The sequence below is a fragment of the Peromyscus leucopus genome, chromosome 3 (genome assembly GCF_004664715.2).
Source record: "Peromyscus leucopus breed LL Stock chromosome 3, UCI_PerLeu_2.1, whole genome shotgun sequence".
Taxonomy (NCBI): Eukaryota; Metazoa; Chordata; class Mammalia; order Rodentia; family Cricetidae; genus Peromyscus; species Peromyscus leucopus.
Genome location: NC_051065.1, coordinates 151,589,198 through 151,614,760, shown reverse-complemented (window position 1 = coordinate 151,614,760; position 25,563 = coordinate 151,589,198). Strand labels below are relative to the sequence as shown.

General features: G+C 48.5%; 1 protein-coding gene across 20 annotated transcripts in view; it reads right to left on the bottom strand.

Annotated features, from left to right (window-relative positions):
• Cacna1c (calcium voltage-gated channel subunit alpha1 C) overlaps window positions 1-25,563 on the bottom strand; it is a 659,151-nt gene that overhangs the window by 535,151 nt on the left and 98,437 nt on the right. Inside the window, exon 1 of one of the 20 annotated variants that reach the window (XM_037204218.1) lies at window positions 23,215-23,875. The exons of the other annotated variants lie outside the window; for them this stretch is intronic. Coding sequence (XP_037060113.1) covers window positions 23,215-23,263 — 49 coding nt within the window. The 5' untranslated portion in view covers window positions 23,264-23,875. Of the gene's footprint in view, window positions 1-23,214; window positions 23,876-25,563 lie in introns of those variants that run through there. 20 annotated transcript variants of the gene reach the window in all.

Genomic DNA, 25,563 nt, shown 5'->3' with positions numbered 1-25,563 from the left:
CAGGAACAAAGCTGTCACAGGATCAAGTGAGAATCAAATACGTGTGAGAAATTCTGGAAAATACGGAGAAAGAAAGCACACTAAAACTATAAATAACTGTCAGCAGATATTAGAAACTCTTGGATATAATTCACCTTTAAAAGTATGTCTGTATTTACCACCTAGCTGAATAAAAGGTTAAAGAGGGATTTTTTTCTTTAATTCTACATTATACCTACCAAACACATTTCAACTGATTTTCACTCTAATTGAACTGGCTACTTGTTTGACAGACCTGACTGGCTCAACCAACTGTACAGAACACAGCCCTAAGCACCTCTGTGATTCTTTGTGGGACAATCAGAACGGCAGACGCCTCCTGGCCTGCCTTACCACCACCCCGCCTGCCGTCCCCAATCAATGGCCAAGACAGCAGACAGGCTGCCTATTTCATCTTTACCCTGTCTCTGGCAGGCATCGCTAATCAGTCACTGGGGGCTTTCCTGTGAACTTAGCTAGCAGTTCTAAATCCTTTCAACACAGCAGAACAGGGAGCCATAACCAGCTGCAAATCTAAAAACCTACCTGTCACCTTAGATATTTCTTCTGCCTGACTTACTTTGAAACCCTGGCTCAGAAGACTCATCCCCAGACTGGCTTCTAGGATTATTAATCCTCCCTGAATTTATTTGCTGATGCCAGAAATTTCTGGTTAGGAGACAGAATCCTTCATTTTACAATTAGAGAAAAGGCTGAACATGCAATACTTTAGAGAGAAGATAAAATGGCAAATTTATATAAAATGTAAATAGACGATTCCAGCCTTCCTCTGTGCAGGGCCCAGGTGGCCCAGCCCTTCCCAGTGGAGTCTTAGCCACTTCCTTAAAAGGACAGGTCTCCTCTGAACGCCTCTTCCCCACACAGTGGACCTCCGGGGACAGCCAAGCTCATCCAAGACACAGCCAGGACTGCCAGGAGGAGGAACCCCACTGCTGGGAGGCCTTTTGGCTGTGGAAAAAGAGAGGCAAAGGATAAGAAGGGCCTGGGTCCCTCAGGGTGAAGTGAGGAAGTTCCACAGCAACAGGAGGCTCACAGGCCGCAAAGGTAACAAGCACACAGACAACCTTCAGCATCACAGAACATCATCCCCACTGTGCCCCCATCTACCATGTCAGAAGCTGCCAAAACGCTGAACTAAGCGTTTGCTGAGCTGGTGGTCCATAGGCTCATAGTTATCAGAACGGTGCTCTGAGCCCTGCCAGACCTTCAGAGTGCAGAGGTCCACCCATCTCTAACAATGCAGCTACAGTAAAGGGACAGCAGTGACCTCCACACCTCTAGTGTGACAGGCGTCCATCTGCTTCATCCATCAATGTGCCTAACACTTCCTCTCTCTATATAGCTGCTAGTCGTAATGCCTGACTGTCAAAACCGGTCATGTGTGTTTTTACCTCCTCCAAGGCTACTCAGAGTCACAGGAAGCATCCAGGCAACACTGGTGAATGACTGAAAATTGACACCTGCTAGAATATCCTGGCTTTGGTTCCCTGGGTGAAGACACAGAATAAGTTTACCTGCTATACTTGGTGTATGGTATATACCTGACATGCACAACTTACCTAATGCTATAGTTTAGCTTGGATCTGGAATGTTCCCCCAAAGACCCGTGTGTTGAAGGCTTCTTCTCCAGCTTGGTGTTATAAGGGGGGGGGGGGGACGACTTTGAGGCAAGGCCTAGTAGGAGATCTTAGGTCATTAGAAACAAGCCCTTGAAGAGGACACTGGGACCCAGCATCTCTTTTCACCCTCTCTTTGATCCTCCTCCTCTACTCCACTCCTCCCTCTCCTGACCACGAAGTGAGAATTTTTGCTCTAATATCAACTATCATGAGGAACTAAATCACTAAAGGTTCCAGAAGAAGCAGGGCCAGTGAATCACAGAACCAGCTGAACTTCAAACTTCCAAAACTATAATCAAAGTTATCCCTTTTCTTTATAGGTTTATAATCTCAGATATTTGTGACGGTCATAAAAAGCTGATGAACACACCTAATATCCTAAATACAGGTTTTAATGTAGACCTAATGTGTGCCTTTTATACCAAATGCGTTAGAAAGGAGCAGCAACGAGCTCATAACACACAAGGTTAAAAGTCTATAAACAAGGAATTTCTATCGGGCAGGCCAGAACTCACTGGTTTGAGCTAGAGTCAAGGAAATAGACTACTAAATAATTTATCTCATTGGTCTCTGAGTTTCTTCTTACAAGCATGGCCTATAGAATCCAGTCTTTGGGAGAACTGCTCAACAAACCAAGTGAGGGAGTTCTCACAATCTCATCCCCATTGACGCAGCTGGGCTTCCACAGTGTAGCCACACTCTCTGCCTTGCCGTCTTTCTCAACGTCCTTGTGATGGGAGCATGAGTACTGCCAGTGGCCTCTAGAACACAGATCAACATTCCCAGTCCCTACACTGTGCCAGTCCATGCTCACACCTAGCGTACGCCAGCAAGGAATGAAGAGTTTATTGCTTTTACGCCGAGGAGAAAGGCTGAGCAATGTGAGCTGAGCACACAGGAAAAGGGATTCTTCTCTTCCAGAAGGAGAGAAGGCAAACTCGAGCCATGAGCTGAGATGGCACAGCTGGAAAGCCAGGGTGTGGGGTGGATCATAGGCCGGAGGGCCAGGGCTGGATTAGAGGCTCTACATGCAACAGGAGGTGTAGCTGTGAGAGGCCACAAAGCATAGGGCCAGAACTGAGCTCTGGCATAAAGCCGGGAGCCTAGAGCAACCTCAGTGAAAGGGGTCTAAAGCTTCCACCTGCCTGCCCACAGAAAAGCAGGAACTATGGAGAAACGGGTACTAGCTTGGACTTTTTCCTGCTATCTCATAATGTTAGTTGGAGTCCCAAACCGGAGACCCATCAATAACATGTTCCTCACACAACAGAGACATGGGCTAGGGAGCTTGTAGTGGGACTGGAGGAGCTGAAATGGCCCTAGGATTATCCCTCTACCAGCCACACATTCTCTATAAGTACAGAGCTAGAGACATGGAAACTAGCAAGCCTGAAGTACGAACTCAGACAGCCTTCCCCTCCTGCTGCCCAAGCATATTAGGATGTGGGCCTGAAGGCAAGCATCTTGGGGAATAGAATGACACAAAACAGAGGCCAGCCTCTCAGGCCCTGCATGCCACCTACAAGTAAGTAACAGAACCTGTAACCTCCCAATGTAACAGAATGGAGCATAGCCCTGGAGCACCCTTGTCTTGGGTGCTGAGTCTGGAGGATGCATCTAAACCAAGATGGTACCTATTTTCTACCTAGAGAATCTCCATGGGGGTTCTGGCAAAGCAAGGAGAATGGGTGACAATGGAAAGCAGCCTGACTCTGAGTTCTAACTAAATATGGTGTCCTCCACCAGACTGACTGGATGATACAAAAGCAGCTGGCTTCAAGCCACCAGAAAGTGCTTTGCCCGAGAAGGCTGTCTCTCAGGACGAGGTTGCAAAAGTGAACCATGGCCTGGCAGAGACGACATCACCATCACCGTTTCAGGGGTCTGGGCAATGTGAAGGAGTCCTGGAGGAGCCTTTGGAGACTCCCAAAGGGGCCCTAAGGAAGTGCTAGTGTGGGCTGACTAACAACAGATAGACGTCGGCCAGCCAGTGTCGGGCAGAAACAGCACCAAGGGAAAACACTTTGGCCCTGGTTCCTCTAAGTCTTTCCCCTCTCCCTAAGCCTGGAAGCCTCAGCACAGGAAAGAGACAGAAGGGGGAAAGAGCCCTGATCCTTGCCCTCCACCCAAATCTAGAGCCTCTGTTCTAGCAGATTAGGACTGTTTAGTACTGTAAAATGAGTCGCAATCATTGGTCTGAGACTGTTCCAACCAATAACTGGGTGAGAGTAGGGAGTGAAGACAGTAAGGACCATAGCAAAGACCTGGAAGAGGGAGTCTACCGAGCTAATGTGGGCACCAGCAGTCAAAAATTAAGTGACTTCTTGACATATGCCAAGTTATTCTACACACAGGCGGTCCTAGTCGGACAGGGATTCTGTGTATGAAAGTGTTTTCTGAGGAGACTCAGAGAACTGGCATGCTGTAGCACTCCAAATCAAGAAGTAAACTTGTAAATAGTTTCCAGACCAAGAGAGAGACCAAAAACACCCACTGGAGTCCAATGCAAAGCATCAGGTCACAATTCAGTCAACATTCAAAGTGCTCAAGACTCTATGGGGCAGATTCGACATTCAAAGTGTTCAGGACTCTGTGGGGCAGAAATCACAAGACAGGTGGGACCCCCTCTACACATTCTATCACATAAGGAAACAATGCATGATCTACAAACGTAGATCTACAAATCTACAGGAGGACAGCTGTTCCCCACGAGCCAGAGTCCACAAAACAGTTGTGAATGATTAAAATCCTGAAACACAGAATGAAAGCATAAAGTGGAAATGTTATTTGAAAAATATCAAAGCAGAGCTTTTAGGAACAAAATGTCATTGAAAACAAAACCTGACTTAAAGGTGGACACCGGCAAGCTGGAAGACAGAGAGAAGAAGCTGTCCAGACAGTGAAATACAGACCATGACAGAGCATTGTAGAGAAGGGGGGGGGTCAAGACGTTGTTCATTGTATACTTTGTTTGCTTGATTTAGTTTTCTGTGGGTTTAGGGGAGAGATTTTGGGGCAGGGGTTTTATTCTGAGAGAGGTCTTGCTATTTAATCCAGGATGGCCTCCAATTCTAATCCTCCTGCTCATCCTCCAGAGCCCTGGGAATAGAGTTTCAGAAGAAGAAACTCAACTAAGGGCAGGCAATGTGTAATAAGATAATGATTGAACCCAATTTGAACATTACACAATATATATGGTATTATGTGTAATTTTATAAGAAAATAGATAATTGCAGAATTTTCCTGAGTTAATGAACAATATGAGTTTGCAGACTGAAGTCTCACCAAGTCCCAGTAAGCTGCCAACAAAGGCTTTGTACGTAACACAACACTATAAAACTGTTAAGGACAAAAACAGCATCTTTTAAAATTTCAGAATAGCACCAAGAGCAGACACTTCATGGAACAACAGGATCCAGAAAACAGTGAGATATCTTTAAAGTGATGTAGAACAATTTTTGACACAGTTCTATACCTGTCTAAACCATCATCCCAGAGTAAAAAAGCCCCTGGACTGGGTATTGCAGGCCTGTGATCTCAACTACTAAGGAGGCTAAGACAGGGGGAGCCCAGGTCCAAGTTCAAAGCTAGCCTGGATAATCCTAATAACTCAGTCTCAGGAAAAAAAAAAAAAAAAAAAAAAAAAAAAAAGGAGGGATTGGGCATGCTGGGAATATAGCTCAGTGGTAGCCGCACACATATGCTCACACATGTACCTCCACACATACAAACCCTCATATATAGAATGTGTGTGTGTCAGCATGCGTGCGTGCGTGCGTGCGTGCGTGCATTTATGTGTGTGTGTTAAGAATCCAGATGGAAGAAATGCAAGATGCAGGAAGTCACCTTCCCTAAGACTTTCTAAGAAGTGGGCGTGATTTCTTAGTCACCACAACTGCATATAAGACAAAGCAACTCTGAATCAGCGTCCCTCAGTAGTTTCATACACGAAGCCACAGAAATATGAGTCAGGGGACAGGGAGATGGCTCCATGAGTAAAGAGATTGCTGTGCAAGCTTAAGGAACTGAATTTGAATCCCCAGCACCCACGGAAACAGCTGGGGTTGGCTGCACATGTCTATAACCTCAGCACCGTGGGGCAGAGGCAGCCAAAGTAGGGAAGAGCAGCCTAGCCAAAAGGGTGAGCTTCTACTTCAACAGAAGACCTTCTCTTAAAGGAAGAAGGCAGAGCTACAGAGGAATGCAGGTCCTACACCTTTAAAGTTCCAAGCCCTCCGGTACTGGTCTGCAAGTTAGAGAGGGGTGTTTTACACTCTTCTTGCTCAGCCTCAAAACATTTAGTGTCAACTCAGCTCAGGAGTCTTCTTTCAGCATCAGAGTCCATTTTACAATTTCCCACTGCAGCTGACAATACAAAAGGAACCAGACACAAGATTTTCTCTTTCTTTTGACATTCTCAAATGGCCCATCATGAATAGGTTTAAAAGAATAAACAGGTTCTTAAATAAATGGGAGGCAGGGCAAAGAGGGTTCAGAACCACTGACAAGGTAAATACCAAATATACCAAAAACCACAATGACAAAACCTAAGTGAATGTCCCTCTAAACATAAAAGTCCTTACTTCCAGACATGGCTGCACCTACAACAACGAGCTTTGTGGGATTCCAAGCTAAGCCTCACTCTTCTCACACACACACTTTGCTAGCCTCACCCCTAAGCGATGCACGTGAATGCACACACTCCTGCACACAAATCTTTGTGGTGGAGAATTTGTGGCGGTGGGGCCAAGTTTTAGAACCTGTCCCTAAGAGTTTTGGGTTTAGAGTTTCTGTTGGACTGTTGGAGTACTTGCAGGCCTGGGAAACACAAATTAAATGACCTTCATTATAGCCGTTTCTCCTCTCATTTCCCCTTCCTCCCCCCCTCCCTCCTTTCCTTCCCTTCTTTCTCTTGGTTTTGTTTATTTGCTTGCTTGCTTGTTAAGCCAGGCTCTCCCTAGGTAGCCAGACTAGTGTTGTTTAAGACAGCACAGCCCCAGTCCTAGGACCCTTGATTCTCCTGTCTCAGATTCTCAAACGCTGAGGTTACAGCCCCCATACCTGGCTTATCCTCTTTCAAACCAATCACAACCTAAACATAGCCACTTAGCAAGTGCTATCTGTGCCAGCCAATAAACTGACCCCAGAACAGCCTGGGATGGCCCTGGCTCTCTGGGACAGCCAAGATACCTGCAATGATCCAGCCTATCGCTCTGCTTCCCCTCCCCAGGGACCCAGCCCATCCCTCTCCTCCAACCCCCTACACACCCACCCACCACTGTAGAGACCCAGCCCATCCCTGTGTTTCTTCCTGCCCCCCCACCCCCACCCCACCCCCCACATAGAGACCCAGCCCATCCCTCTGCTCCCTCCTCCGCCCCCTTGCTGGGACCCAGCCCATGCCTCTGCTTCTCCCCCCTCTTCTGAGGTTCAGCACACCCTTCTTCTTCTCCCCACACAAGTACATATTTCTTTGGGTCACTGTCTTCTGGATTTCTTTTTCTCCTTTGCTTTATGAAAGCCAAACTCCAAAGAAATGCCAAAGTCAGTTGTCTAATGTGACAGCAACTGAAATGGAGATAATCTGTCCATCTGGACCCTAAGTTCAATTCACAACTGACATTCTCAGATGAAAACAGTTCATTCTGCCCAAGTTTACTAGATTTGGGGGTGGGGGACAATCCCAAAGCAAATTACTGCCCAGACCCAGCACAAGATAGAGCTGGGTCAGCACTGCCCTTGAGGTTCACCAGAATAAGGTCAAATTCTGCAAGTAAAATTCCAGATGAAGCCTACCCAACAGGGTGAGATGGTGGCCGCCCAGTGACCATGCAGTTTCTGGGAGGATTGTCAAGCAAGGCTGTCAGACCAGCCTGCCTACACACTACCATAACAGAGGAGAAGAGGCAAGGCTCTGAGGCTGGTGGGCTATGTGTGCTTCTCACAGTGGCTGGCACTCCAAACGTGCGGATTGGCTTCTAGAATAAGAAATCAACACTTCTCATCATATGAGGACACAACTGCCCTCCATTCAACCCAGAGGCACTGGCCAGTGCAGAAAACCTGATGAAGGTGTGGGCACCAACCCTTCCACCACCAATTCAGAGGTATCAGCCTTGGGAGTTACCCTTTAGCTACTTCTGGGAAATCCCTCCTCTTACCTACTAATGATGTTGGTCAGACTCTCTCTCAATCACAGATCCCTGCACACATTTCAGAGATGGAGTCAGGACCTTAGGGGTACCTCCTGACCACTAACTCCCTCCTTCAGACTAGTAAGCCCAGAGCCTTCCAGCAGAATATATTTCCATGGCATCCAAAGAGTTCTAATATTGTCCTTGGCATCCAAAACTCATGCTTTTTCATGAAACACTCCAGACATACTTTTCTCAATTACAGGAAAATACAAGCGTTGCAAATCTTAAGGGGTCCAACTGAGATTTTCCCATGGCCACAACATCTTGGTCACAGTGTTATAAGGTGGTTAGGATAAAGAAAAAGTAACAAAATGCTCCATTTTTAGGAATTTGATATTTGCTATAATTATAAGGATAGAAAAACCATAGGGCTTCAATGCCATGTGGGCTAGCAGGTCCTTGGGAAAGCCAATACTTCAGGCTGAAAGCCAGGACAGTGTTGATGAGGAACATGGGAGTTTCAGGGTAGAAGATGGGGGTGAGTAGTCTCCAGGTAAAGATCCTAAGGATGGCACTCCCTGTGTACCTTGTTATTCTCTCCTGTCACACAGGACTCCTGTGTCTGTGTCCACATTCCAAGATATCGTTCGTTCGATGGTTGAGCATCATATGACTGTGGTTTGCCCTCCACCCCCACAGTCCCCAAGTTCCTTCCCTCCACATACAGAACTTTATATCTCTCAGGCATGCACCCTACCTTCGTTTCAGCATCTAGACGATGCTGGACGGGCCAAAGTGTGAGGCCAATGAAGTTCATCTTCACGTACTTGTGCTTACATACACACGTACACCTATACACACATCCTACCTCACCATTGAGCCCACGGCTAGGCAGCTGTGCCAGGAACAAATGCCAAAGTTAACCAACTGACAAAAAGAAAAAGGTTGTTTTGGTTTACAGGTGTGTGGAGGTTTCAGCCTATGGTCGGTTGGTGCATTAATTTTGACCAGTGTCAGAAGCGGATGGCAACGCAAATCTACTCCCCTGATAGCCAAGAAGTCAAAAAGGGGCTGGGTCCAGGGACCCAGTACTCCCTTGGAAAGCATACCTCCAATGACCCAAAGACCTCCCACTATGCCTTACCTCTTAAAGGGACGACCACCCCGAAAGTACCAACAGAGAGCAATCTTTAACACATGGACCTTTGGAGGACAGGATTCCTGAAACTGCAACCACCCTGCTGCCCAGGCTTGTCATCTTGTGTTCCATCTTGTGCTTCCCAGTAAAAACCTTCCTATCCTGTACACTCACCCAGAGAATGTCAACAGACTACCTGACCACGGGAGCAGAGGCACGCGGGCTGTGTGGCTCAGACCCCCACGCCTTGGCCAGCCTGTTCTGGGACCCTCCACCCCACCAGCCACTTCACCTGGCTACAGCCACCCCAATTCTCCTACGCTGACTCTAACTTCCCTGTCTCCTGGAAGGGCCAGAGTCTTCTGCCCGTTTGGCCTGGCTAGCACTTGTCTCGCTTGGCCACACAGTACTGGGAAGCCTTTCTCTAGAAATGCTGGCCTCTAGAACAAGCCAGCTCTCTCGGGGACTTGGGAAGCCTTAGTGATTTCTCTGGATGTCCCTAGAAGTCCCTCTGGCTGTTGCCTTTTCCATTCTCCTCAGCCTCAGCCTCCATTCCATCTGCCCTATCCCCCCACATCCAGCACTCCCCCGGAGGGCGCTGAGGGGCAAGCTTCAGCTCTCCCTGCAACAGCACTCCATATTTTCTCACCTTCTGATGGCTGGTACCTGTGCTGGAAAGTAGACTCCTTCCTACTTTCCTGTGGTCACGGTCCCACTCCTGTCCATAACTGCTGTCTACTTGCTTCTCTCAGACCTTCATCAGCAGCTCCCTTGTTCTTCCTTTCCACCCATCCTATGACTTCTCACCAGCCAAAATCCTTGAAAGATAGGTCCTAGAATTCCATACCACACTTCTGCAGTGTAGAGTTTAACTGGACAGCAGCTCTACCCTAAAGGCCACTGACAACCAAATGATACCCAAATCATCAAATCTAGGGACTTTTCCCACCATCCTTCCGTTCCATCCCCTTCATCCAACACTGACAGTGAATTGGTGCCTGAAACATCATGCCATCTCGACCCTGTGGGAGAAAGACTATTTCCTGCCCTATAACCACTGCCACCATCTCTGCCACTGTCCCCTCTTCCTAGCCTTATAACAACAAGGGCTCCACCTCAACCCTGAATCAGTCTTCCTCTATTCTCTCCCTAGCAACTTTATCATTTCCATGGCTTCAACTATCACCTGTGTGTGTGTGTGTGTGTGTGTGTGTGTGTGTGTGTGTGTGTGTGCATACATGTGTGCATGTGTGCAACATGAATGCACAGGCACACCTGTGAGTGTGCTGTTAGTGGTCCTGTGGGAAGAGATCTAAGTCTGGTGTCACTCCCCACTTTACTCTCTGGAACAAGGTTTTCTCGCTGATCCTGGAGCTCAGCCATTGACTGGGCTAGCCGGGAAGCCTAGGTAAACGTGAGATTCTTGTGTCTACCTCCCCCAAGCGCTAGGTTACAGTTACTCCCCACCACACTCAGTATTCTATATGCCTGTTGGGGCCTAACTCAGGTCCTCGTGTCTGCATGGTAAGTACTTCACCCACTAAGTCGTCTCTCCAGCCTTCCCCTTATTGTCTGAGACAACATCTCTCACTTAACCTAGAGCTCACTGATTCGGGGAGAGTAGCTACCTGGTCAGCAGGCCCCAAGGGCCCACCTGTCTAAGCCAGTTGTCCCCTTCACTGGGGTTGCAAATACCTATTACTGCACTAGGCTTGACATGGGTGCTGGGGATCCAAACTCGGGTCCTCATACTCACATAGCAAGCATTTTACTGACTGAGCCGTCACCCCACACCCATCCACTAGCATCTTCTTAAAAAGCATTCTGCTCTGCACACATGCTGGAGTCCTCAGGCTGTGCACTGGGGAAACCTCTCCTTTTTGTCCTGCATGGACAATGTCAAGAGCCTCAGAACTGGACTGCACCCACAACCTTGGCTAGCCTGCCTCCCTTTCAGTCATACCAACCCCTCACTCTGAATGTCTTTCCATTGTCTACCAAATGGGAGCGAATGCTCCAGTCTCAGACAAGGGCCCTCCACAGTCATTCTTGCATGTTCTCCCCAAATGCTTTCCCATCCATATATACAGGCCCTGCATACTCCCCAAATTCAGCTAACTGGTCCTTTAAAACTCAATATTTGTGCCACAAACACATTTGTACATGACTGCTCTTCATGTAGGGAATGTCTACCTCTCATCTCTGCCCCATTCTATCTAACTGGTCAAGGCTCCCACCAACAATCATCACAACTGGCCAGACTGGGTCCTTCTTTTTATTAATTAGTGTTTGAGAATTTCATAATGCATATAATGCATTTTGATCAAAGCTACCCCGTTGTGGAATATTCATTTAAAATTATGCTGTGGAATATCTGTTTAATGATACAAAGGTGTGTTGCATTCTTTTATGCTACATTTGTTTAACTCTGTAAAACTGTGTTACTTTGCCTGCCTGAAACATCTGATTGGTCTAATAAAGAGCTGAACGGCCAATAGCTAGGCAGGAGAGAGAAACAAGCAGGGCTGGCAGGCAAAGAGAATAAACAGGTGGAAAAATCTAGGGAAGAGAGCAAGGACCGAGAAAAGGAGAAGAGAATACCAAGGGCCAGCCACACAGCCACCATGGAATAAGAAGGAAAGAAAGATATATACAATAAAGAAAGGTAAAAAGCCCAACTAAAAAATATAGTTAAAGAGAAAGGGGATAATTTAAGTTAGAAAAGCTGGCTAGAAACAAGCAAACAAAGGCCAGGTATTCATAAGTAAGAATAAATCTCAGTATATTTATCTGTGAGCTAGGTAATGGGCCCCCAAAGAGTAAAAAAACCAACTACACTACCCCATTTCCTCCCCTGCAACAGCTTCTCTATCCCGCCCCCACTACTTTTCATTCCCAACTAAACATACTTTTTTTTAAAATTAAGTCCATTTAGTGCTGCCTATATGCTCATGGGTAGAGGGCCATCCTATGAAGCATGGATACCCTCTCTGGGACCAAATCCTTGAAGAAAACTGACTCTCCCTTCCCCCTTAGCAGCCATAATTACTAATAGCTCCTCAGCTAAGGGTAGGACTTCATGAGTACATCCTCCAGCCATGCTCAGATTTTGGTCTGCCTGATCATGTACAGATCTTGTGCATGCAGTCCCAGTGAGTTCATGTGTGTAACAGTGCTGTTATGTCTTGCAATACTGTTCTACTGAAGATGTCAACTACTTCTGGCTATTATAACTTGATATCCCCTCCTCCTCGATGATCCCTGAACTTTGGGAGGAAGGGGTATGATACAGATGTCCCATTTAGAGCTGAGCACTCCACAGACTCTTATTCTCTGCAGGTTGACCAGTTGTATCAATTGTGAGCTACCTATACAAACAATAGGCTCTGAACATGGCTAAGAGATACACTAATCTGTGGGAATAAAGGTAAAAACTCAGGGAGCAGTTTATTACTATGTCACTGGACCCTTTTTAAGAGACTTTTACCTTCTTGGAACACCAAGCCTAATCTGTATTTTCATTCAGCTGAAGAGTATGTGTGTCTGTGTATGTGGGCAGATGTCTTATCTCTGTTAGTAAAAGGGATGTCTGCAGCCCTTGAAGCCTGAGATCCTGTAAACAAACTGCCTTGCAAGAAGCAGATGCCCTGTGACTTTTTGTTAATAACTAACCATCCCACTCTGTGTGAAGCTTGGAGAACTGTTTAGGATTGTCTTCAACACAGCTGGTCTGAGATACCTCATTTTCAGAAACATTTCACAGGCAGTTTATCTCCTGGTCTTTCAGATAGCTGGGCATAGGTCAAAATTTTTGCTTTTTAAATATTTGAAAACCAGAGCATAAGATCCTGTCTAATGTAGACCAAACATGAGTCCTGAGTCACGGTAATCCACTTGTGACCCCAGGATATCTCCTAAAGCCAGATGAGACAACCAGAACATCAACCTGGAAAAAACCCAAGTAACACTGCAACCACATTCCATCTCTGAACAGGGTCAGATGCACCTGTCTTCAAGATCAGGGAGGGTAGTGAAGGCAGAGCCCCACAACATGAAATCTACTAATGTGGGGGTCAAAGCACATGCCCGAGCCTTCACACACCGCTACACACAGGGACACAGCCAAGGCAGCAATGAGCACTTACTTCTTTCCTCGTCATCCAAGTTCAGCACCCACAGGCAGAAGTCCAATAAGTATATTTTTACTTTCAAGTAAAATGATTGCTTCTAATCATTTTAATGATTAATCAGTTAACCAACTTAATGATTACCTCAAGTTTGGAAAGTGGCTTTCAGCATCACTTGCTCATCACCCCACAGCACATGCCACTATTTCCCTTGGTCTGTCAGCTCGGCACTCTCCTTTGATGCCTTCCTCTTTTCATGACCCACTACGTGTACACACACACAGACACACACACACACACACACACACACACACACACACACACACACACAATTTCCTGCCTTCTTCCTTATCCGATTCTTAGCTGGCATGCACCACCTAAGAGCCCTGAGATGCTCTTCTCCCCAGAGGCAGCATTATGGCTAGAGGCAGCGACCGTCATCAACCAGGCCACATGGCACTACTCAGCCAACACTGATGCACACAATCTACTGAGACCGGAAGAGAGCAGAAACAGATGAAACAGCTTTGTCTTGCCAATATCCATTTCCTGTTGAGTTACAGAGCTCAGGGAGCATGGAAGTGAGAGCTGAACTCGAGGTGAGATATCAACTGTTAAACACTCAATGTCAAATCTCAGATATGGGTGCTGGGCACCCAGTGGCACACAGGACCCTCACTCCTGATACAGTGGAATTTCCTAAGGCCATATTCTCAGCCAAAGAGAATCAAATTTGGGGAGCCACATAAAGAGATGGCTAGCACAATTACTTTAAAGTTCAGACCCAAAGGAAATCAAATACGTGCCTGTATTCCGACCTACAGCACAGGATTATCGCAAGAGCCACAAGTGGAAACATCCAAGTAACCAACAGAAGAGGAGATAAAGAAAATGGGATGGACTTAGGAAGGAGTATTCAGCAAAAAGAAAAAAATGGATTCTGGCACATGCCACAGTATGATTGAACCTTAAAGACACTTTGCTAAGCAAGCCAGCCAGCTAAAAAACAACACTTAGAGGAAGTATCTAGAATGCAAATTCATACAGAGAGAAAGTTGCTTCAATGCCATGAAACTAAGGGAAGGAGCTGGGACATAGGAAGATACTGTCTGATGAAGACGTTTGCGATAGTGATGGTTGTACAACATTGTGAATATAGTCAACACGGCTGGGTTACAGATTTTACACTATAGATTTTAAAAGATCATATTAATCTGTAAGTCTCACAGACCTAGCATTATTGACACAAAAATATTTTAAACCCACTTTATTTTCTTTGTAATTTTTTAATTTTTTATTATTTATTTTTTTCATTCAACATAATTTGGTCACATTCTTTCCCCTTTCCCTACCCCCTTCAGATCCTCCAGTCTCCACCTACCAAACTTCTCTCTCCCTCAAAACAAAAGATGAAAATCAAAAATAAACAACAGTCAAAAAATAAAACTCTCAAAAAAACAAAAACCACTAAGTCAACCCAAAACAAAAGTACGTACACACACACACACACACACACACACACACACAAACACACACACACATATCTGTTTTGCACTGGCCAACTACTCCTGGGCTTGGGGCCTGCCCTGGAGTGTGGTTAATGTACCCAGTGACACTCCATTGGAAAAAAATGCATTTTTCCTTCCCTGGCAGGTATAAATCAAATTAGCTTCTTGGCTAGGAGTGTGAGTTTGTGCCCATTCCCCTTTTCTATGCTGGGATTTTGTCTGTTAATCCCACTCCAAAATGACCTAGACTCTACCTTTTAACTCATACAGATTATCCCAAACATTCCAACATGTTTATGCATTTACTGTGTATTATCTGCATGGAGAACTCACCTGTAGAATTATTATTGCTGTCAATAGAGCAGAAAAAGCCGCAGAAACAAAAGTAAATGCTTGGTTGCCAAGGCCTGGAGTAGGACTGAAGTGTGCCCACCAGAGGGTAAGGACTTCCCTTTGAGACAGATGAAGCTTTTTGGGAACTAGATAGTGTAGATAATTCCAAAATTCTAAATACTCTAAAAGCTATGTTAAGCGAATATATGTTATGTCATGTGAATTATATCTCAACAAAGATGGTATTTAAAAAAAAAAAAAAAAAAAGCCAGGCATAGTGGCACATGCCTGTAATCCGAGCACTTGGCAGAAGGATCCGGAGTTTAAGGCTAGCCTCAGCTACATAGCAAGTCTAGGCCAGCCTGTCTCAAATAAACAAATAAATAAACAAACAAAATGAATTAAGTAAAGACATATAATGCATGGTCCTGGGAGTTCATGGCAAGGACAAGCAAATGTACTAGAAAGCTGCTGGAGGGTAGAGAGAGAGCCTATCTCCCCAGAGGGTCTCTATCCAAGAACAAGGCTTAGAACGAATCCTAACTAAACTGAAGGACTCAAAAGAGACTGGCAGACACTGTGGACTAAATCATTAGCCAGAACATGGTTACAGGGAGAAGGGACCAGAGAAAGCCCCATGCCCAGTTCCTGAAGACCCAGCCTTCAGCTCTTCATCCACAACACCCTCACAGCAGAAACAAAAGCAAATCAGAGGACCACTCCATGGGACTGCAGACGTTTTCCCAAAGTGGGGACAGATTTGTCTTTCAATTCTTCCCCACATGAAGTGCTGTAGTTTTGATCTGAAATGTTGAAGGCTTGCTTATCAGCTTTCAGCCATCTCTGAAGTTATCAACCCTTTAGGAGGTAGGACCTGGTGGGAGGATCTTAGGTCACCGGAAGCTTGCCCTTGAAGAGGATATTGGGACTCTAGCTCCTTCTTTTCTCTTTGCTTCCCAAAGCCATGAGGTAAGTAACTTTGTTCCCACACACACTCCCGGCCATGATGTCCTGTTTCACCACAGACCCCAAAGCAACTAAGCCAACAGGTCACAGAAACTATGCAGCAGAACAAACTTCCCCTCTTTGTAAGTCGGATATTGCAGATACTTTGTAACTGCGAGCTGACTGACAATGGAGAAGTAATAGAACAAACTTTATTTGTTCTATTTTTAACCACCAGCAGATACAGTTTTCAACTTCCTGGGAATGTCGTGAATACCCACCTCATTATAAAGATGAACTATACTAAGCTCAAGCATGCCACACACTGAGAATTATACCTGGAACACACTGAGTGTTCATTAACTATTAGGTAATGCTCCTGACCCTTTCTAAAATATAAAAGGCTGGATATGCTTCAGTACAGACATTTCTCCCCATTACATAAGAATCAAAACATGGATGGCTCTACAGATCCTGGGACCAGAGGCTGAAAGTGCAAGGTGCAAAGTAGATGCATACTTTTTGATGATGAGATTGTTTTTATTTTAGGAAATTAAAAAGTTAATCCTGAAACTTAAAATGGGATACTTGAGCCCTTCTCTATTTGGTAAGTGCCTTAAAGCATCAAATGAAGCTACTGCCTTTCTTTATCTACAAACAACCAGAACTTTTGCCATTTAAAAAAAAAAAAAAAACCGAAATTGGTCTATTTTCCAAAAGCAAGGTGTATTTTTGAAGCAAAGTTTTCCTTTCCAGGCCGTCTGTCTTTCTGTACAGGGCAGTGATGAAGCCGTCTGGGAAACCGGACATTGGAAGGAAAGCACAACAACAAGTAGCATCCACTCCGCTTTTATCTATACATAGCCCGTGCATCAGAAGACTGACCCATTTGACTTTGGACTTGAAACTGAAGGCAGGGAACCATGCGCTGTATCCCTGGGAAGGTGGACAGCACGGCACAGGCCCTATAAGGTAACCCCACCCCCACCCCAGGCCTGCCTCTCACGGTGGAATAGCAGTACCAATGGAGCCTTGGTCCTAGGATCTTACCAACCAAGGGTGACTAGCAGCGTCAAGAAGAGCTCTCAAAGTCAAAACGCGAGACCCATCTTAACTAGGTTTTCTCTTCTTCCTTCATTATTGAGGTACTAAGTAAGTCACCCTAACTCAGCCCCTTGCTTGTTCTTGCATTTTCATCTCTAAAATTCCGGAGTGTCTCAGCCCCCCAGACACACTTAGGAAACGCTGTCAACATTGTTTCAGTGTGTTGTTTTCTCAAATTCTGATACTCCGTACCTCTCCAACCCAAGCAGCTTGGTGCATATGGGAAACGAAAAAAGCTTAAAGACGCATCTACTAGGAAGGGGGAGCAAAATCCTGAATTCTGTGTTTCTGTGGACACATATGGACTTTCACTCTGCAGTTTAAGAAATTATTTTTAAACCTTTCCAATGATAGCTACCTCCCACCCCCCTCAACTCTGTTTCTAAAAATCTAATGCCTCGGGCATTAATTTAAGTCAGTACCTAAGTGGAGGCAGGAGATCCAGGAAGAGGGAGAGGTAGAAAGGTTCATTGCACGACCCTACACAGCAGCCTCAAGTGTGTCCCTGCCCTCAGAAGGTCAGGGAAGGAGGGGAATAGAGCCTAGGACAGTTTCTAGTCACATCCAGCCCAAATGACCCATTTGGAGCCTCTATTTTCTCAAGTGAAAACGGAAATTTTTCCTAAGGTTCCTTTACTCATCAAATACTTTGAGCCTAGAAAGTAAACTCTGGAGACATCATATTTATTCCATGCTTGATGGGCCCTTCTAAGAGCATGAATACAGAAATTCTACCTCCTGCCCCTGTGTGTGTACACGTATGCATGTACGCACGCACACACGCAAATGCACACATAGCCACACAGCATAAGACCATCTAGCAATTAATGTAACATGGAGATTTTTCTGGGACTTTAGAAGGATAAAGACAGAGGGGCCAAGTTCTTGCCCATCAATCCCTGCTTTCTTTATCCTCTTCCCAAAGCCAACATAACCATTGCTTTGGTTCCCTGGGGAAGAAAGGGTCTATTTTCAACCCTCACTGGACTCTTGGCTGCCGAGGTTCAGACTTGTTCCTTAAGGAACCCTTAACTCCCTTCTTCAGCTGAGTCGAGGAATCCACAAGAAGCAAGTGTCTCCCCTGTGACCTCCCTGTGACCTCCCCAAGCTCCCCACAGACAGCTCAGTCACCAGGGCCACTTGTCCATTTCTGTCATATTTTGGGACCTTGACTTTCTAAAGGACCAGTCTTCACAACGGCACCCTCTGTGAGGTGACCCTGGCCCCCCAGTCCCCCCACTGGGATCCCTCTCCCACATAAAGCACATTGAGAACATAAGCAAAGCCCTGGAACGTCTCCAGGGCCCCATATTCAGCAGAAAAATGGGGACAACACAGAGTCCATTCCACTTCACTTGTTGCCATGACAAGCGACTACCTCCGAGAGTTTCCAAGCTGTGGAAGCAGCTCTGGTCCGCTGAGGTCTCCTGACATGCATCTGCATGTGATCAGCAAAGCAGGGGCGAACTGCAGCCGACTGTCTATCAAACGCACAGGTTTCAGCTCCACAGACCTCTGTGTCCACCCTCTGGCTCTGTCTGCAAGAGGCAGCTTAAGCACGGGGCTTTGAAATGGCACTAAAACCATCTCATTTTCCCTCAGGGATTCTGTCACTGTCCTGTCACTCCTTATTTTATTCACTACCTAACCTTGAGGAAGAGTAAACAAGTGTTTACTAAATGATTTCAATGCTGATAGCCATGACTCCGAATGTCATTTCATTAGCAGAATGTTTAGCATGTTGCTAAGTATTTAGCGCCTGATATTTTGCTAAACAATTCCCCATGCCTTTTTTCAAAAAATTCCAGTTATGCTATCCTCTACAGTGCCCAACATTGACTTAAGCAACAGAGAAGACAGAATCTAAAATCAGACGAAACTGATTGTTTTGCTAATCAGTCTTGTTGCTAATGTCTTCAGGCCATGTTTCTCCAGCAGGCCATGGGCTTTCTTTAGTGGGCACTGAAGTAAACTCATCTTCATTTTTCAGGAGATGGCAAGAAAGAGCTGGTATGGCTGCCTGCTGGCCAGGAACCCCTGCATCCCCCAGGGCTGGAACACCAGGCAGGCCGAATTACTGTAAAAGGAAGAGAGTACCACCAGCCACTCTCATGCCCTCTGAACCAGGCTCCTCAGGCCTCATAGAATCTGCCAGACCAACTCAAAAACCAGGGGCAGCAGAACTAGAGACAGGAACGTCAAGAGATGGAAAACAACACTGAATGGACCTCAGGGACTTCCTACCTAGGTCTCCAGCTCCTTCCTGCCACCAACCTACAGGAAATGGCTGAGGCAGAAATCATCTGTGAAATGTGCCCACCGCGGTCTTAGTTCTCCCCCTAACAAAGTTAAGAAAATGCTGTGGAGCCTCTGATGAAAACAGGTCAGCATGCCCAAGTTCCCAACTTCAGGTTGCCTCTGGCTTGTCTAGCTTGGGGGCCTTGGGCCCACTAGTTTTAAAACTATCCCTTTCAAATCATGAAGGAAATCAGCATGTGGCCAGCTGCCCATCCAAAGGCTCCCTCAAGGCTCTGTGGGACATTGTCCATATCCAGGGTAAACAGGAGTCTGAGGTAAGAAAGTGGTAAGAAAGTGCAATGTAGCCAAGCAATCCAAAGGGGAAGCTCCATGGAAGGCTCCGGGGGCCTCCTTCATTCTGCAAGGCCTCAGGTGAATAGTGCCATGGAGACACATGCTGGTCTTTAAGGTACTCTGCACCAGGCCATGAGGGAATGGGTTCTCCATCTTCCCAATGTCTTTCCTCAGTTCCATGGCCCTGGAGACCATGGCCTGACTCCTAAGCCCTGCAGTGCCACCTACTGGGGGAGGCAGAAGTCAGCTCTACTGTTAGTCCTGAAGAGTCTGTTCCTGCAAGTCAATTATAGTCAATTGTGCATCCAAGCCCTTGCTATGAGCTCCCACTTACACTATAAAGTAGAAGACAAAGATCAGCAAGGCTTCAAAAACCTCTATTTGGTATCCCCTTGGGTTCCTTTAGTATATCCTATTCACGGAAGAACCCACCCAAAGCAGTCTTGGGTAGAAGAGGCAATTTAATGAAACCTAAATCTTTTCCAAGACTAAGAGATAGTGTGGGGGCGGGGGGGGGAGGAGGGGCGCCCCAGTGGTTCACCACTATGTTGACAAAGCACTGTTATCCTGCAGCATCTGCTCTCCCAGAATGAGTCTCTACTTAATAGGAGATTTAAATTAACACACACACACACACACACACACACACACACACACACACACACACCATTTTAGGAGACCGTATTTACCTAACACCCAGCGTGAGGTGCATTAAGTCCTATGTAATCTGTTAACCATCATTACACGTATTCTATGGACATAAGTAATCATTGATTCTCTTACACTGTTGGTATGTTGAAAAGCGCCCAACCATTCCCAGGAACAGCATTTGGAACTCAAAAAAAAAAGCCCCCTTTCTCCAGCTTCCTCCATGTAACTTGCAGAGAAAGAGAAACTGATGTCAAGCCTTCTTCTAACCGTCACAAGCTGAGGGGCAAGTCGTGCAGCTCTCAGACCATTTGAAAAGAGTTACCTGTGATCGTTATATTATTACGTTATTTTAAATAATTACTATTCTCTCGTATGGCTAGGTCGTGTAAAAGAGAAGCACAGTGCGTTTCCCCTCCCCTCTGCCTTGTCTCCAGCAGATAGGGGACATTCTGATGTTTTGTGCTAAATGGCTGACTATTAAGAAATTCCCTTGCTAGCTGGAGCCTACACTGGGTAATCAGTCCCGAAAAGTGGAAGGCTGGAATGCAACCAGAGCTGATAGGGCACCAGAAGTGAGGCACAGCTTGCGGATCCAACCTCCAGCCTGAAGCCTGAGGGCAGGGCCCTTCCCTTCCTCCTTCCTCGGCTTCCAGGTTATTTCAAGGTGCTGGCCTCTGACCTCCACAGTCGGAACCACACACACACACACACACACACACACACACACACACACTCCACTGTGCACACACACCACTGAAAAGCTTCAGGAAGGAGGCACATTCAGTCCTTCCAAGCCAGTCGGGAGAGAAGAATACAGCCACCTGGCAACTTCTCTGCTTCTGCACTCTGATTGGTCACCGCCGCTGCTCTGAGGTCATCGCTTGGCTCCTCTTCTCCCTGCCTTCTGAAACTCTAGCCCCCAACTATGTTTCCTCACCCATGAGTTACTAAGCCAGCCACTTCTTTCTTGTAAATATTCACACTCCTCCAGGCCTGTCCTTCCCACCTCTACCACCTTCCCCAGCCCTCCTCGAAGGCCCAGCCAATCAGCGAAAAGCAGGTGGGAGGCCTGGGGGGACAAGGACCCTGGTGCTCTTTTACCTAAGCACCGCATCTGGGGATGGAGGCGAAAGTGCTCCTGTGAATTATGTAACCACTGCAGCTCTGAGGGAGAGTACCATCCAGGTTGCTATAGTGTTTGCGGGCTTCCTGCTGGAAAGGTAGAGTTCCTGGCCACGGCTCCTCTCCACTTCCCCTCCACCCTTCTCCAGAACCTGTAGGGTTGGTGCTGCCGTATTTCATGCCCGCTCCCTGCAAGGGGCCTGGGGACGATGCTGAGAGGCCAAGTGGCCAAAGAAAAGAATCAGAGTAAGGAAGTAAGCTAAGAAGGGGGTCATCCTACACTACCAGTCGCCCCTGCAAACTATGAGCATACCTGTTTTCCAAAGACGCCTTGCCCTCGGTAGTCACAGCTAGGACAACACTACCGAGTTCTCTGCCAAGTTGCTTAGACTGAGGACATGGACAGAACCTGAGAGATCTAGCCCACCCCCACTCTTCAAAAATATCACCCTTTCTTTTATGTCTCGTTCTGTCCTCCTCCTAATCCATCCAGAACTCCATCAGCTAGGAAAGGGATTCGAGGGCAGATGAAGGAGGAGAGGGTAGGTACTTCAGAGACAGGGGTTGCCCTTAGGGCATGAAAGACCAGTATCCATGACCCTTGACAAGTCTTCTTAAGGAGGCCAAAATCCCAACGCTGCCACCCAAGATGGGGAGCAGAAAGAGCGGGGCCCCACATCAGCTTCTGGATGGAGGAAGACCAGACAGTAAAGCAGCTCCCCAGCAGCCCTAATCCGCAAAGGCAATGGCCCTGTCCCCAGTTAGTGAGGATAGGGGAAAGGAGGAAGGGGCTGCGGGCCTGGGACTCCTTCTACAAGGCTGGGCTCTGGAGTCACTGGGAAGTAGTGCCCTGGCAAGGCAAGGGAAGACACAATGTGGAAGAGGGATGGTAGCTGCTGAGGGCAACAAGAGAAAGGGGCCGGTAAAAGAGGCAGGGAGAGCCTGTAGAAAGGGCGTCCTGAGACTACAAGACACTTCAGCTTGATCACCTTAATCACTGAGCAATGTCAGAAAATAACTTGTCGATAGGGACTGAGGAGGAGAGGGAGAAAGTTTCCAGGAAGTGGGGAGTTACCTGAAAGCCTTTCCCCATCAGAGGGGGAGCTGGAGACACTTGATGCCCAGCATGGAGATGCTTAGAGAAACACTAAGTATGGAGCCTCGGGAGCTAGTCACACCCTTTCATGCTTCTCTGAAAACATGAAAAAAGCAAAGCCCACACATCACTGGGCTGCTAGCCGCTTCCATCCTCAGGTGCGAGTCCACACGGGAGTGTCAACAATAACACACCTGGCGTGGGCTCGCTCGGGGTCAACGGCAGTGGAGAGGTGGGCGGTGTTGAGGAGCCGAGGAGCCGAGATGGAGAGCGAGGAGGCGCGCTGAGACGCACAGCTGCAGCCCCCGCCCCCGCCCCCACCCGCGACCTGGAGCGCACTGCCCGAGGAAGTGGCTCCGGGAAGAGCGGACGCGGGGCAGCCTGGGGGCCACCGGCGCGGGACTGGTCTCCGCGGGGTGCGCGCGCGCGGGCGCGTCCCCCGCCGCGCCCCGGTCGAGCCAGGGACCCCGAAGCAGCCGCTCCCCAGCTTGCCGTGGCCCCGGCCGGCCGACCGGCCGGGCAGCTTTCGAGGCAAAGGCGAGAAATCCAGGCAGCGCCGACACTTGGGGAACTTTCCCCCTCGCCCGGGATTTCATGGGAACCACATGCTCCGAAGAAGCCCGGCCGCGGAGGGGGAGGGGCGGGAATTTTCCGCTCCGGCTCGCACGGCGGCTCCTCGGCCGGCTCCCGCGGGCTCCCGCGCACGGCGTTGGCGCCCCTCGCGCACGCGGCGCGGGCCGCTCCACAGGGGCCCGCCGTGGGCAGCCCGGGCGAGCCGGGTGCGGCGCTGGGGTCTCGCTTACCTTGGTGGTTTTCCTCTGGAACGTACATCCTCGTGTTTTCATTGACCATTGGCCAACAACTGCTTGGAAAGGAGAAGCCACAAAGAGGAAGAAATGCAGCAACAGCCGCGAGCGGGTCTGGATGAATCCCTCCTCCGAGGCCGGCGGCTTTCGCGCAAACCGAGGAAGCCGTGGATCCGCAGTGTTTCTTGCTCCCTTCGGGTGATTACCTGATCCCCATTATTGCACCAAACACCAAAAACTGCTGCTTTCCACTACCGCCTCCTTTCGTGAGATTGTAATGCATCCTCAGTACATCCGGGCCCCTTCCAAGAATTTAGCACCGCACCTCTGGCGGCTACACCATTTGAAAAAAAATAATAATAAATGGAGAGGCAGAGCGAGAAGAGGCGCAAAGGCGAGGCGAGGGAGAGCGGCGGGCCCGCGGCGCTGGGTGGACCCCGAGCCGCCAGGGGGCCGAGGCGTCTCCGGCCCGCCCAGGGCGATCGCCCAGAGGCCCCGAGCCGCGTTCTTCGGCGACGGCAGCCGCGAACACCTGAGGGCGAGCCCGCGGGAAGCGCCGCCGCCGCTCCGGGCCGCGCCGCGCCGAGCGCCGTTCTGGCAGGGAGCTGTTTCTGCAGAGGCAGCGAGAGGGAGACACCGGGCGCGAGAGCGCGGCGCGGCCTCCCTCCTCCCTCCAGCCCCGCCGCGCCCGCGCCCGCCCCTGCCCGCGCCCGCCCGCCCGCCCGCCCGCCCGGCGCGCCGGAGCAGACGCGCTGAACGCTTCCAGATGTGGCGGCGGCGCGCGGCGGGGACCGGAGCCCGAGTGGAGCGGCGGCGCCACGCGAGAAGCCCTGGCTGCGAGACGGCGGGGAGCGAGCCCGGGAACGGACACACCTCCAGGAGCCGGGCCTCGGCCTGCAGACCCCCACCCTCCCGAGGCCCCCCGCGGCTCCCTCGCGTCCCTTGGGGGGGCCACCGCCACGCCAGCAAGGCCTGGGAGGGGAATCCCGGGAACACGGAATACAATGTGCCCAACTCCCGGCCTCTTTCACATCGACCGAACGAAACAGCAAAATGAGCCGTGATTCTGTTGATCAATTACAATCAGAGCGGTTGTAGAAGTGACACATACGGGCGAGGATGGGCAGATGGGCGGGGAGAGAGAAAGAGCCCAAGAGGCGGAGCCTCGTGGGCAAGGCAGCGGCGGTGCCCAGATGTCTGAACAGATTAATACAGCCAGGTTTGCTCCCTCCTTGGGGGCAGGCGAGCACGTGTGCTGCCAGTGTACCTTTACCTACTTGATTATTTCTGCCACCCTAGCGGGGAGCTATGAAGCACTTCTCTCCGACAACCCGCTGTCACAGTTAAAATCCAGAGCACCTCCTGCAGGCACGACCCTCTAGATGGGGCTGGTGAGCCCATTCTGGGAGGGCCTACCACTGGGAAACCCGGTCTAGATAGCAGCCCTTAGCCTACCTCATTCCCTGTCTCCAGGTTCCCTAACTGACCCTATCGTCTATCTCCATGGCTTTAAGTAAGGGGCTCTGTCAGCTGCAAATCTTCAATCTAGACCTTTCTTCAGACCCAGACGCCAGCCAACTTGCCCTCTCCACTTGAAACCGAAACCTCATGTATTCAGGCCTGCCTGCTCCTCACACGGCCTTAACCCAACTCGGCTGACCCCTCTAGCTGCTCATGTAAGAACCCTGGAGTCATCTCATCTTGATTTCTCCCGCAGCCCCACATCAGTGTATCATGGAATTCACCTTAGACAGAATGCAGCGTAACCTCCCTCACTTCTGCTGCCGCCTTCCAGGGCTGAGCCAGGAGCTGGTTCTCTGGTCACCCTCCTCTCCTCAAGTACGTTCTCCTCGCCGCAATTGGAACAACCCACTTAAAATGGTGCTCTTCTAACCCAGACCATCCAATGGCCTCTTTGTCACTTAAGTGAAAGTCACAGTAACCTACAAGGACTGCAGGAACGGCTGTGCGTGACTTCCATCGCCCGTTCGTACTGTGTTCCCTTGCTGTTCCTCCAAGCACGCCAGAAATGATCCACTCGTCCTGCACACACAAACCTCTTGTCTTCTGCTCTACTTGTCCCTACTTCCTGCAGTGTTCCTTCCCTAGACATCTTCTGTAGAAGATGCTTCCCCTCCTTGGAGACCTTGCTCGGAGTTCACCTCAGTGACCCCCGTCTTGATCTTACCCCAAGTAAACACTGCAGCCTGACAACCCCCACCATCCGTTCTCATCTCCCGGGACTCTGCTTCTTACATTGTATTTCTTCCCTGGCTAACATAGTGTATAGTTTAGTTATTTGTTACTTTGTTTCCTCTCTGTCTTTCTCTGTCTCTGTCTCTGTCT